Below are 15,365 nucleotides of genomic sequence, written 5' to 3'. Positions count from 1 at the left end.
CGACCCTAGCATCCGTCTAGACCTTGGCTTTGGTCCTAGCCCCAGATCCCGAACATTAGTTCAATCCGAATTATTTATTATGTATTAAATAATTCATATTGTATTAATGTAATACAAAATTCTATCAAAGTCCAAACATTGTTCTAAAGAATACGACCTTTAATACAGCATACCAAACCTACCCTAAAAATATTGATAATTATTGTCCCCTACATACTGTTGGAGAATATAAAATATAAATACACAACTCAAAGTGTACAGCAGCAATAATATATTATGTATTATTATACTAATGATTTCTCCACCTAATCCTATAGCTAACAAATAAAACAAACACGCTCTTAATTTATATAAAACTTGCCATAGACATATTCAACATAGATAATATAATAGTAGTTTCTATCAATATACTACATTAGAAATTGGAACGAAATTGGATCGAAGCTAAAATCTGTCTGGTAAGTTGAACACTAGTACTGGTTTAATTAGTTAATTGACCATTTTAATTTGCTATATAATTATGTGCTAATTCTGTTTTGACAAAAGCAACACAAGGTTTGATCAATGTCTTCAGTCATCAATTCTACTGTGGAGAAGTTACTGAAGGTGACCATGTTGGTAAGCCTCTCACTGCAAGCTTTCTTGTTAGTTTTGGCACCTGTTAGAAAATGGTCAAGAAGCAACCTCATAGCAAGGTTTGTCTGGGCATTTTACTTGGTAGCAGACTGGATTGCTGCCACAATTATAGGACAAATCATCAAGAGCATTGTCAAAGGCGACGACACCAAAGACAACCAAGACGATCATTACTCGTTGTGGGCATCGTTTCTATTGATGCATCTTGGTGGCCCTGATACCATTACTTCATTGTCTTTAGAAGACAACGAGCTGTGGATCAGACACCTCTTTGGCCTCATTTTGCAAGTTATCTCAGCTGTTTTCACTCTCTACAGGAGAGGAACAAAAAACAGGCTGTTGTGGCCTAATATCTTAGTTTTCATTGTAGGAGTCATCAAGTTTGGGGAGAGAACTTGGGCTTTGCGCTTGGCAAGCCTGAAAAAATTTGGAGAGACCAATTTGCCTGATCCAAATCCTGGTCCTGATTACCAAGAAGCTCAACAAGTCTACTCAACAATGAGAACTGTCCATGTCAAAAGTACCATAACAGAGATGATGGCATCAACCATGTCTGGTGGTGTAAGCAATTATGGCCATACTCAACACATTTCAGACAATAACCAACAATCTTCACAAAATTTACAAGAGTTGAAACTACTCAAAGTAGCATATGCCCACTATGAAACTTTCAAGGGGCTTATTGTTGGCTTCCTTCTCAGCTCCAAAGACAGAGAATCGAGTCGAAGTTATTTTCTCCATGAAAACGCTGCTCGCGCATTTAGACTGGTTGAGTACGAGCTCAGCTTCATGTACCAAGTTCTACACACCAAGGCAGTTGTTATACATGGAATAATCGGTTACTCCCTTCGCTTCATTACTATTTGCTTCACGGTTTTAGGCTTCTTGGTTTTTCGTTTCATAGGAAAGCATGGCTTTAATAAGTTAGATACTGATGTTACTTATGTACTATTCATTGGAGCCATTGTCCTTGACACTCTTTCTGCTCTTAAGCTTTTTTTCTCAGATTTTGTCCTCATGGGACCTATGGGTAATTTCATCAGTAGATTATTTATTCCAAAAGCTATAATGCAGAGAAAAAGATGGTCCAAATCAGTTAATCAAAAGGACATAATTAGTCATTGTTTGGCACCTAAGATGGAATTCAAAGACATGTTTGTTTATCTAAACAAGTATGGGGAGTTTGAGGTCATGAAAAGGATTCTGTACAACTTTTCTTACTGGAAACCAGTGGATAATCATCTTAAGAAATTAATTTTTGAAGAGCTGAAAGATAAATCCAAGAAGGCAATTAATTTGAGAGAAGCAATGGAGGCATGTTCACAAAGAGGAGAGGCTGCTCTGTTACAGAATCCTTCAAGCTATATCAAACTGAAATGGAGCATAGGTGAGTTCCAATATGCTGAGAGCCTTCTTCTTTGGCACTTAGCTACTGAGCTTTGCTACAATGATCAGGCCAATTCAAGTACTTCAGAAGGAGATAAGTCATGTTGGAAACTCTTTGCTGAACGTTGTTGTCGCACATGCGTTTGTCAAGGCCACCAAGATGATCACCAATCAAGTGTAAGTGATCATAGAAATATTTGCAAGCTCATTTCGAATTACATGTTCTATCTTCTAGTAAACAAATCAGTGATGTTGGCACCAATTATGGGCAACTGGAACATAGTGTTTGGAGATACTTGTGCAGATGCCAATAGATTTTTCGAAAAGCATAAGCTTTCGCGTCATGGTAAGGTGTGTGAGAAGATTCTATCTGTGAAACCGAAGATTAAATCGACAGCTATGAAAGGCGAGAGAAGCAAATCTGTGTTCTTTGATGCTTGTATTCTTGCGCAACAATTACAAAATGAGGAATCACAGTGGAAGATTATGAGTCAAGTTTGGGTGGAAATGTTGTCATATGCTGCCATTAATTGCACGCCATTCGTTCATGCTAAACAGCTTAGTAAAGGAGGAGAGCTCTTGACATTCACATGGCTGCTAATGAACCATTTGGGTTTGGGAACCCAATTTGTCGAGCAAGAACACCATGCTGGAACAAAGATGGTCACAGTCATTTGAGGAAGAACCCATGTCACCTCATTATTAGTATTTGTAAACCAATGAAATATTGGTTAGGTAGTTAGTTATATTGTTTAGTTAGAAAACTGTTTTTGTATTCTGTTATGTTAGTTAACTTTGTAACTGAATTGTATTGAACATTGTGCTTATAAATAAGGTCTCAAGCTAACCGAATAGGATAAGCTTTTCTTTGACAATTCATTTCCAAAGCTTTGCTAATATGCTATGCATTTCTCTTCTTTTCTCTTCTTCTTTCTCTTCCAAACTTTACCGCCATTGATAAGCTCTTACATGGTATCAATCGCCACTGACCACTGTCTTGCCTGATTCTGGTGATGACATGCTTTGGTTTGCTGACACAAGGGCCACAAACCATATCACCAATAACCTGGAAACACTTGACACTGCAATTGCCTATGCTGGTCTAGAAACCTTAGCCATTGCAGATGGTAAGAAAATTTGTATCTCTCATGTTGGTACCTGCACATTTACCTTGTCAAAACATCTGTTCTTTGCAATTAAATTTTGTCCTTCAAATTCCATCCATACAAAAGAATTAGTTAGTGTTTCCAAACTAACTGAATATAACAATATTTTTTCTTGAATTTCATCAACACTGCTGCTTTGTCAAGGACAAAGGAACTGGACAGATCCTACTCAAAGGGAAAGTTAAAGATGGATTGTACCAGTTGGGAGATGGTTCCTCCTCCACCACTTTAGAGTGTAGTCTTGTGTCTTTCCCTTGTACTGATAGGCTAGTTTTAGGTACATTTTATGAAGTGTTTTAAAGGTGTGTTTCAGTTGATTATATTCATCTTGTGCAGAATTATGCTTGTATCCTACTTATTTCAGGTTTAAATAGTAAAATTCATAATATGAATTGAAAATGAGAAGAAACATACTAAAGTATATGAATATGATGAATTCATCGTGGAATTTTGAGTTTTAAGATATAATGGTGTGAAAGATTCTAAGTTTTTGATGCTCAACACGCTCCGTTTTATGATCAAAAATCAAGTCTAAAACTTCAAGCCAATATCAATAAAACATCAACTCTTTTTTATTATTCCATTTGTGCAGCTGAACTATACAATTCTAGTATGAGTAACGATGTGAACTCTCTTGGCACTGCAAACTTTGCCACCTTGCCTTTAACACTCTTAGCAAACTCTTACCTCAATTATCTCACATTGGATCTGTTAAAGATTGTTGTAAATTTTTTTAGCACGCAAGTATACGTGATCAAAGTAAGTAATAGACTCACAAGAGTGAAGTTGATCCCACAAAGATTGTAGTTAATTACTAAACAATTAAATTCTTGAATTCTTTTTGGCGACAATAATAAGAAAAGATTTTTAAATTCTATTGACGAAGAAAACAAATATATTAAAGTGGAATTAAAAATTAGTAAAGCTTAGGGTGATTAATTTCAATTGAATCTACTTTATCTGGTTTAACATAACTTAACTCCCAATTTTCAATTTCCAATTTCCATATGACAGCAGATTTATTAAAAAAACTTATATTCGAGCTAAGACATATAAATATCAACCTATATGTAAATTTTTTACTCTTGTGATAAATTTAAATACATAGGAGGCATTAAACATGAAAATCCTAATTGCTACACAAACTATATAGGTACTCTCGTCCTATATCGAAATCTTTGCTTATTTCACTATAGCAAAATCAATACTCACTTCTCAAATTTTGTATTGATATCATAAACAGATAATTGATGGCTGGATAATTAAAAAAAATTAGTACGAATGAAATAGATACACAATAAAATTGGAGAAGAATTAAATCACATTAAGCCAAAAATAAAGTGTCAAACAATCTCCATTAATAACAATAATTAAAAACCTAGTTACTCATGTTCATTGTAAATAACTGACAACAATTAATTAAGAATATAAGAGAAGAGTTAAAGAAGATAACTCATCGAAAAATATTGATAAAATTCTTTAAAGCCGCTTTCTGCTTCCAATTTTTGTCCCTAAAGATTGTTGCTTTGAAAAGTGTTAAAGGGTCTTTATATAGTTTTTCATTAGGGTTAAAACCCTAATTTTTGCCAGATTATGCAAGCGGGCCGCGACACTACGAAAGCATGTTGTGACCCGTGTCTTTTTAACTAGGGATGTACATAAATTTTTATAAACTGCCCAATTCAAATAACCCGCCCAAACCAAACCGAGATACCCCACGAAAAATACAAACCGAAAAACCCAACCAAAATATAACCCGCCTAATCTTTATAATAGGCGGGATTGGGCGGGTTGAAAATAATACCAACCTGCCCAATCCACCCGAACTAACCTGATCAACCCACTTAAAGAGGGTTTTTTTTTTATATATATTTATATATTTTTATGATACATATTTACATATCATATAATTTATATGACTATTTAAAAAATATAAAGTTGAACTAATATATTTTTTGTGGTGGCTGATTTGAACTTTAAATTCAATCTATATATATTTGTCTCATTATTACAATTAACTAAAATATAACAATTGTTGTAAAAATAAAAAAAAATAAAAATATTAGTGGTTGGTCTGGACAGGTTAATCCGACCAAATCGACTAATTTCATTGGGCGGGTTACTATTTTTATTTTTTTAGGTTGCACTTAGATTTTTGTAACCCGATCTTTACATTGAGTTGAATAAAATATAGCATAAACCGACCAACGTACACCCTTATTTTTAACACGGCTAGGGTTTTCCAAACACAAGAGGCGAGCCACGACACTGCAAGGGCATGTCGCAAGCTCCAATTTTTGAGGGCCTTCTGCCTCAACATTGAATCCCAATGTTGAGGCCTGCCTATAGACTTCCAAATCACGACAATTGTGCCAAATTTTTACCTTTTAGCACCCTGACATTAGATTTCCATGTCGAGGTGCTACTTTACATTTTCCAATTCTTTAACATTAAAAGCTTCAATCGCACCGAATCTATTGAAGTTTTTTTTTTTTTTTGAATTCATCTCATTATGCTTTAGTGACAAGACTTTATTTAATTCATCATTTCTTTAACAATTTTCCTCAAATTTGTTCTCTTCTTTTTCACTACTAAACCTAAAAAATATTAACAACCACAAGTGTAAAATTGCACAAAATACAACTAAAACATACTAAAAAACTTTAAAAATCTACTTAAAAATAATACTAATTAAGTCCTAACAAAGACCTCCAATTTTGTACTTCATGTCAACAAGGAAAGAGTCACTCGCTTCCCTTTCCAACATCCAATACATGTGCCACTCAACCTTTGGTCCTTATTCACACTGATTTATGGGAACCTTCCCATGTTCAATCAAAACAAGGCTACAAGTATCCTTGTCACTTTTTGGATGATTACAGCAGGTACAACTTGATCTATCTACTTATCTACTTGTGTATGTAGATGATATTCTAATAATAAGTCCAAATTTATCCTTGGTCAATCAGGATTTCATAATGAGTATATTACAAGATTTGAGACCAGTTCATTATTTCCTAGGAGTGGAGACATACAAAGACGCAAATGGGATGTACTTGAGTCAAATCAAGTACATAATTGACTTACTTCTAAGATTGCATATGGAAGGTGCAAAGAGTTGTTCAAACCCAACAAGTTCTATCTCTAAACTGAGCTTACTTGATGGTGATCCTTTTGAAGATAACACACTAGGGGTACTTCAGTATCTAAGCCTCACAAGACCTGATGTTGCTTTCATCACTAACAAGCTCACTTAGTTTCTGCGTGCTCCAATTGTCAAATATTGGGAAGCATGCAAGATGTTACTCAGATATCTCAAAGGCACATTAATAGAATACTTATGGCTTAAACCAACTACTGATTTAAGTCTTCAGGGATAGAGTGATGCAGACTGAGCCAGCTGTATCGATAATAGAAGATCAACAAGAGGATACCTTATGTTTTTAGGACAAAACTTAGTATCTTGGCCAGCAAAGAAGTAATAAGTTGTTGCTCGATATAGTATTGAGAGTGAATTTAGGGCACTTGCTAATAGGTTCTCTAGACCCATCTGCCGCCCTGGAGAAGGGGCGCGGTGTTGAAATTGTTGAACCAGAAATGAGTTGGAAAGGAGTGGAACGAAAGCATGAATTACAAGTCCCTATCTCTCACACTCCAATGCTTTGGGTTGACAATCAAAGTGTCACTGCACTTGCTGCTAATCTTTATTTCATGCACGGTGCAAGCACATCAAAATTAATCTTCATTTTGCTCGAGACCAAATTCTTGCACAACAGCTTTCGGTTCGATTTGTCCCATCCTTAGACCAAGTTGTTGATACTCTAACAAAACAATTAACTACAGATCATTTCCATTATCTGAAGAGCAAACTCTAAATGGCTTCTTTGCCATTTTGTTTGAGAGAGGATGTAAACTAATGAAATATTGGTTCGGTAGTTAGTTATATTGTTTAGTTAGAAAAATATTTTTGTCATCTGTTATGTTAGTTAATTTTGTAAATGAATTGTATTGAACATTGTGCTTATAAATAAGGTCTCAAGCTAACTGAATAGTTTAAGCTTTTCTTTGACAATTTATTTCTGAGGAGTACTAATTACAACCTCTTAGTCAACCTTCACTTCTGAAATTACATGCCGAAATATTTTTTTTCAAATATTTTTTCATAACGGTATTCGTTATAGTTACAGTATCATCCCTATAAATTTTTGAAAAATTCCGAATAGTTTACAGTACCGAAAATAGAGTTCTTGATATTTCAGTTTACCACACGAGTTCAAAAAACTTTAAACGTATTTTCAGCACTGTAAACTATTCGAAATTTTTCAAAAATTTACAAGGATGATGTTGTAAGCATAACGAACACTCTCGAAAAAAATCTGAAAAGAAATATTCCGACATATATTTTCGGGCATCGAGATTGACTAAGAAGTTGTAACAGGAGGTTGACGGTAGCAATCCTCTTTATTTCTAAAGCTCTACTAATATGCTCTGCATTTCTCATCTCCTCTCTTCTTCATTCTCTTCCAAACTTTACTTTACTTCCATTAATAAGCTCTTACAGAATTTATACTCATTAATTAATGCTAAAATGTCCTACTATTATTTTTATGTAATTTTCAATTCATTTACTGGAATACAATACTAGTTGAGGCACTTTTTTCTTAACACACTCACGCAAGAGCATGTATTGAACACCCACATCCTCTCACACACGTCCCTCTAGGCTCTGAAATTTAGTAGGCCATAGGAGAAAAAAATATTTTTGGGCCCTCAATTAGAAAAAAAAATGGTATTTTTTAAAATTAATAAAAGGAATGTAAAATTTTAAAAGGAGATAAATTTTTTTTGGGCCCCTAAACTAGGTGGGCCCTAGGCACAAACCTAGTCCGCCTATACTCAGAGCCGGCCCTGATCTTCCTCCGTTAGTAATTATTGATGTTATTATAGTTGAGTGGTTGGTTACTTTCAAATTTCAATTTTTTTCTTTATTATAGTTGATGTTATTTTTGTCCTATCATATGTTTGTACTTAGCCAACATATATATATCAAATAATTAAAAAAGACCAAATTTTTTATGCTTATACAAAGACCAAAATGTTCTCGTACTTATTAAATTAGTGAAACAATTCATCAATTATTATTATTATTTAATTGTCATTTTAGGTCACTTTGTCCTAACTAATTGTACATGTGTTTGGTAGTATAGTGTTGTTTTTTTAATAATAGAACATGTCCAATAGTTGAAAATGACTAGATACCAACATTGATCCTAAGCTACATATATAAATATATATATACTAGCAAAAAAGCTACGTGCGAGGCACGTGTACTAAATTTTATGCAATTTTTTTCTATGTTATTTGAAAGTGATATAATTAAAAATTAAAGAAAAAATATTATTAGTTATTAAGTGAGATTATTATTATGTGTATCTAAATATTATAGTTTATAATGTTGTCAATTAAAAGTGAATACCGAATGTAATATATTAGTGTTTAAGAAAGCTTGATGAATTAAATATGTTCTTAAGTTAATCCAAAAATAAATTAAAAATTGATGTTCCAATACTTAAAGAAACATTACTCAAATGAGTGTAAGATAAAAAGAAAATTAAAAATCAATCTCTAAATTGTTGATAATTGAAGATAGCATTTGTCTAAAAAATGTAGATAAGAAAACTAATGATAGTCATCGGTGGATTTCAATCTTCATTTGTTTCGATAGAGACAATAGTGTAATTTTTGTATTTTGCACTTTTCATTCTAGTCGGGTCCGCATATATCTAGATTGTCTATTTTGTTGTTGATAAATTGAATATGGTAGTGTCGACAAAAAAGTGAAAACCATGTTTAACAAAAAGTGATAGTATTCTATAACAAAATACTATTAAATTATTTTAAAATACTATATTTTATTAAAATAAAACTCTATACGATTAAAATTTCATATTTATCTTTATTCAAAAAGAAAAAAAAAATTGATAAAAAAAATGAAAAGTTTCTATTATTATCTCTACTGCCTTTCTAGATGTGAATAATCGTCTCTTCTTTTTTCCATATTCTTCTTTATTTTTTGTATATTGTGTTTGCAACATATATGTAAATTATTACGTAACTTTTAAAACTTTGCTCTTGGAAACTAATGCATATGCCAAGCACTTACCATCATTTGTTAGTTGTAAACTTTGTTGGGTTTTTTTCGCCATTGATGCTTAGTTTTGTGAACTTTGATAAAAGTCACGCTTTTTTTTTTTAATTATTATTACTCATATATTTTGTTATTAAGTTGTGAAGAAGAAAAAAAGAGAAGTGTGGATTGGAATATTATGTGTGATCCCATGGGAATAGGAAAAGGAATACAATAAATAATTAAAGAAAACCCAATCGTAGATGTACAACAGCAAAAACTCAATCGTATTTTTTTTATTTAATAGGATTTATTTTATTTATTTTATTATATATAAATAAAAAGTGATCTATAAATTTCTCATAAACCATTTTATTTTTATTAATAAACTATTTTATTTTTAATATAAATAAAAAGTCACCCATGAATTTCTCATAAACCAAAAATTCTGTTATATAGGCACACTTTATATAGAATATATATATATATATTTAAGGGAATTTTGATTTTTTATGCATATATTAGGGGATTTTTTTTTCCCTAAACCTAAAATACTTAATATTGGTAACATATGTCAACAAATCCAATATCTTTAAATTACCCTCCTCATTCAAAATCAGCCCTCTCTCTTTTCCTCTCACATCTCTCTTGCTCTCTCTCGGCCGCCCACACCCTAACCGCCCACTAGTGCTTAACATATTGATCGGGTTTGACCCGGACCTGGCCAACCCACCCAGACCCAACCCTGTCAACCCAAAAAATTAAAAAAAAATGTTTGTTCGGGCGGGTTGGGTTCAACTCGGTACACTTTCGGACGGGTTCACAGGTTGGTTTTTATGGTCACCGGGTTTCGGGTTGAACCTGAACCCACCCGCCAACCCGGTCACTTTTTATTTTTATTTTTTATTTTAATTTTTATTACATATATAATATATTAAAAGTAAAAAAAACCTAAAATCTAATCATTTTATTTTTATTACATAGATAATATATGAAAAATAACAATATGTAATATATTATATATACTTTGGAACTTAACTTTTGTATTTTAGATTTGAAATTAATGAATTTTTTATTTTATGTCATCAAGCAATTCTCAATCATCCTCGTCACCAACTGGCATAATTGTACCGTTATATGTGCTCCTCCAATATTCTATTGTGTAATATGACGAGCATAGTGCGTACATGCTAATACTTCATTGCTGAGCTGCAGCACATGCATGAGGACAAGGAAACTTCATGCAATGGAACAAGCCGCAAGTGCAAGTCTGTTCCTGCAAGTCCACTACGCCACCGGTCTCAAATGTTTCTCCAGGGTGAACCTGCAACATGTAAGGTCCACATGTGTCAATGTTCAAATATCGAGATTTTTCAAATTGCAATGTCAAGTCCTCCTCCATTTCTGGTGCTAGGGTCTTCGTCCACTTGTCAACTTTTTCTTTTCGTTCAACAAACCATTGTTGGACTTTGGACCTCAGGAATGCTACAACAGCAGTGATCGGGAAGCCTCTTGCGTCCTTAGTTGTGTTGTTGAAGCTCCCAGCTCAGTTGTTCGTCATTACATTGTAACGTACCCCTAGAAAGTACGACTGAACCCATTTTTCAAATCCAATTTCCTCAAGATATTGTGCAACCGCAACATTCATTGCCCGAATGTTCTCAAATTCTCTGTGAAACTCTGATTTTGAATACGTGTAGGCACACGTGTAAATGTGATTCGTGAAGACGTCAGTCTTGAACTTGTGGTTGACGTTCATAATAATGTGGTGGTAGCATGCACCGTAGTGTGCATCAGGGAACATGATCTCCAAAGCATGAACAATGCTTTGATGCCTATCCGACACAAAGGCTAAGTTTTCAACATCACCAATCGTTTCTTTCAATTTTCTCATAAAATAGGTCCAAGAATTGTGGTTTTCACTGTCAACTATAGCGAAAGCTATCGGAAAGATATGACTCCCTGCAACCAGTGCCACTGCACATAACATTTTTCCACCATACCTAGTCTTCAAAAGAAAGACCCATCAACGCATACAACAGGTCTGCAAAACCTAAACCTCCGGATATAAGGATCCAGAGAAAAGAAACAATACTTGAAGTGACCATCCTTTACCACAAAATTCGTGATAATACATAGATTTCTCAACTTTAGCATGTGCAAATAACTAGGAAATTTCGAGTATAAATCTTCAGGTGTACCCCGAGCTAGGTGTAGTGCCTTCTCTCTGCACCTCTATATATACCTTTTCATAATTTATTTGGATCCCGTAATCCTTGTGCATATTTTTCCTTATATCAGAGGCCAAATGATCCGATCATTTGGATCCCGTAATCCTTTAGCATGTGAAAATTGCATATTTTTCCTTATATCATTTGGAATATACCTAACATTTACCCTCCAATTTTCATTCCCACCACTAGAGTTTAATTTATTAGATACAACAGCTCTCTCATAAGTTGGTAGTCCACCTTCATTGTTTTTTATTTCCTTATTTGGTTTCAGTTGGTTTTAGTATTTTTGATATTGTTGGTTGGTTCCTCTGTCTGATCTGATGGCTGGACGAAACTCGGTGGGCGTTGTTCATAGGATTCAAGTACTGTTGCGGTCTTCAGGTTTTGAAGAGGTTGCAGCTACAGCTACAATATTCAAGCTCAGGAGCTTTCGCCGTAAGTTGTGGTGGATAAAGGAAGCGTTTCAGATGGTCCAAAATTTATTTGATAGAGCTGATTTGATGAAGCAGGTTGCTGATAGTGATGAGTTAGACATGGCACTTCGTGTTGTTGATGATTTACTGAGAGAAATGTTGGTAGCGAGTTTGAGAAGACGCCATATGTCTGTAACCCAAAAGCTATTCAGTTTCCGTACTTTTTTCTACATGGCCTCCAAAATGGACCAAGTCATTGATATGGTGAAACTACTGACTTCAGGTTCATTATTATTACCATCACTTCATGATCTTCCAATTACGAGTGTCGGAAGAGATATCGGAGATGCAGTTAGGATGGGAAGTAGCTCTTATGTATTTGATGAAATTGTTGTGGGGAGGGTTCATGAAAAACAAAAGGTGAAAGAGTTGTTGTTGAAGGAAGATGTTGGAAATAATGTATTGGTAATTTCGATTTTGGGCTTGGGAGGAATAGGGAAAACAACACTTGCTCAAATCATTTACAAGGATGAGATGGTTGCAGATCATTTTCATCTGAGAATCTGGGTGTACGTGGGTGAGGTGTTTGATGTGATAACAATTATGCAAACGATTGTTGGATCTATAAAAAACTCAGGAGCAAACTCTTACCGAGATGTCTACCAACTTGAGGAATTGCGAAATCTTATTTTTCAAGAAATAAGAGACAAGCGATTTCTCCTCATTCTTGATGATGTGTGGAATCAGGATTATAACAAATGGGATGAGTTAAGAAGCATATTATTTCTTGGTGGAAAGGGGAGCAGAGTTATTGTAACTACTCGTAATAGAAGTGTTGCATTGATTACAGGTGAAAAACACCAAATTTTTGAGTTGGGGGAGCTAGAGTACATGGATTCTTCTTTACTATTCCTCAAAGTGACTGAGGGAGTAGAAAGAAATTATGTAACTGACCCCGAAATGATTAAACTTCGAGAAGGGATTGTGAAACGCTGCAGTGGAAACCCTCTTTTCATAAAAGTAGTAGGAAGCTTGTTGCGTTTAAAAAGTACAAAAGAGTGGCAGTCATTCTATGATAAGGAGTTTTCAGATAATATAGAAATTGAAGATCCTGTTTTAGCAGCGGTTCGGGTGAGTTATGATCACTTGTCATTTGCTTTGAAAGATTGTTTTGCTTATTGTGCTCTTTTCCCAAAAGATTACGAATTTGACGTAGACACACTCGTAAGTTTGTGGATGTCGCAGGGGTTTATTATAGGGTTAGATGACAAGGAACAATATCTTGAGAAGTTAGGCTATGAGTATGTGGTGGAATTACTTGAAAGATCTTTCTTTCATGAAATTCAGAGAAATGAGTTGGGTTATATAACAAAATGCAAAGTGCACAATTTAATGCATGATCTTGCCAAAAACATAGCTGGGAAAGCTTATGCTACTTTAAGCTTAAACCAAGCCCAATTTGAAGGAGAACCTCTTCATGTATCAGTGGATTTTCATTTTGATTCATCATGGCAGATTTCAATCCCATCATCCAATTTGAGAGGGATTCGGAGTCTGATTTTGCACAGGCAATACCCACAGGCAATAGAAAGCAGATCAAGTCAGTCAATTTGTGATGTAATTCCGAAATTCAAGTGGATTGGAATGTTGGATTTGCATAACACAGGGATTAAGATACTACCAAAATCTATTGGTGAGTTGAAGTTTCTGTCTTATTTGGATCTGTCTCAAAATGTGAATATGAAGGCATTACCAAACTCTATTAGCAGGCTACAACTTCTGCAGACTCTGAAACTCAACCATTGCAGTAATCTCCAAACACTGCCCAGAGGCATTACGAAGTTAACCAGTCTGAGAAATCTCCAAAACAAGTCATGTTATTGTTTGACTCAGATGCCAAGAGGACTACATCAACTATCAAATCTTCGAACTTTATCAGAATTCGGGCTGTGTAAGGAGCCTACTGATTTTCCCTTGAAGCCAAATGGCAAGCTCGAGGAACTAAGTAGCCTAAACTACCTGAGAGGCGAGCTCAAAATAAAAAATTTGACAAATCCAAAAGATGATAAGACAGCGGCAGCAAACTTGAAAGAGAAAAAAGATCTTTTATCTTTGATTTTGATCTGGGATATTGAGGCTTCATCAGTTCATCAACATGATGATTATGAAAAGGCACTAGAAGATCTTGAGCCACATCCAAACCTGAAGAGGCTGTCTATATCTACCTATGGTGGTCGCAAGTTTTCGAGTTGGCTTCCATTGCTTAAAAATCTTGTGAAATTATCACTGTCGAGATGCAACAGATGCCATTGCCTACCACCACTGGACCAGTTGACTAATCTTCAAGTATTGGTAGTAGATGAGTTGGTAGAGCTTGAATATATTATGGATGAACCATCAAAAACAAGATGGTTTTCATCCTTGAAAGAGCTGAGACTTACTAATTTGCCACAACTAGAAGGATGGTTCAAAGATGATTCATGTGAAAATGCTACATTTAGTGGTCTTTCTAAATTGGTTGTTGAAGATTGCCCCTCTCTCACTTCCATGCCTCTGTTTCTATGTTTAGAAGAATTACTGGTGCTCAAAAACACAAGTTGGAAGCCACTCCAACAGACAATGGCATTGCCAGCAACACAAATAGCATCATCATCATCATCATTAAGTTTGTACTTATTTTCTCTCATTCTTTTTTATGTGCTAAGTGATCAAATTTCAGACTGAGGATTTTGATTGTGTTCTTTCACAGGTTCTCCTCTCTCCAAATTGAGTGAATTGCATATCATGGATATGTCCAATGGGGATCCAAATATGTGGCAGTCCCTTCACAGACTCCATTCTGTGACGTTGGATCATGTTACTGACATAAATGATCAGCTCGAAGGACTTAGACAAGTGAGGAGCCTGCAACAACTCCATATACGGCACTGTGATAGCTTAGAGGAAATTCCGAACTGGATCACCAACTCTGATTCGCTTAGGACAATCTCGATCAAGCTATGCCCCAAGTTGACAATACCGCGTGAGAGACTTAGCTTCATTACAACTTCAAAAAAGGTGGAGATTGAGGATTGTCCTCGAGTTTCTCACATTGCAACCATGCTTAAAGATCCTCTCTACACTCAATAATTTACTCAAGCTCCCCTGTTGTTTGAGGTATTGTTGATTGGTTCTTGGCAACTAGTACACTCAATAAATAATAGCTTCATCATATTATCTTCCCCTGGTTTTGATTATTAATGTTCAATTTTTTCTTTGCTTTGTGTGGTTGATGTTTGGTTTGTTTATTTATCTCTGATGACGTTATTGTATTATGATTTCATAGTTTGATATGAATGTGTATGAAATTGGATAGTGCCTTGGGGTTTTTTTCAGCACATGATTATTATGTAATGAATAATGA

The 15,365-nt window shown here is 34.7% G+C and overlaps 2 protein-coding genes across 2 annotated transcripts; both read left to right on the top strand.

Annotated features, from left to right (window-relative positions):
* Positions 1–398: 398 nt before the first annotated feature.
* LOC115708725 (uncharacterized) lies at positions 399–2,897 on the top strand. The gene is made up of 2 exons (XM_030636724.2): positions 399–458; positions 547–2,897. The coding sequence occupies exon 2, from the start codon at positions 565–567 to the stop codon at positions 2,698–2,700; it is 2,136 nt and encodes a 711-aa protein (XP_030492584.2). The 5' UTR covers positions 399–458; positions 547–564; the 3' UTR covers positions 2,701–2,897.
* Positions 2,898–11,869: 8,972 nt separating this feature from the next.
* LOC133035531 (putative disease resistance protein RGA4) lies at positions 11,870–15,091 on the top strand. Its single transcript, XM_061111373.1, has 2 exons — positions 11,870–14,627; positions 14,712–15,091. Exons 1-2 carry the CDS (start codon positions 11,870–11,872, stop codon positions 15,089–15,091), a joined length of 3,138 nt encoding a protein of 1,045 aa, XP_060967356.1.
* The last annotated feature ends 274 nt before the right edge of the window (positions 15,092–15,365 follow it).

The sequence above is a fragment of the Cannabis sativa genome, chromosome 3, assembly GCF_029168945.1.
Source record: "Cannabis sativa cultivar Pink pepper isolate KNU-18-1 chromosome 3, ASM2916894v1, whole genome shotgun sequence".
In the NCBI taxonomy this organism is placed as follows: Eukaryota; Viridiplantae; Streptophyta; class Magnoliopsida; order Rosales; family Cannabaceae; genus Cannabis; species Cannabis sativa.
This window is presented reverse-complemented; position numbering and strand designations above follow the sequence as displayed.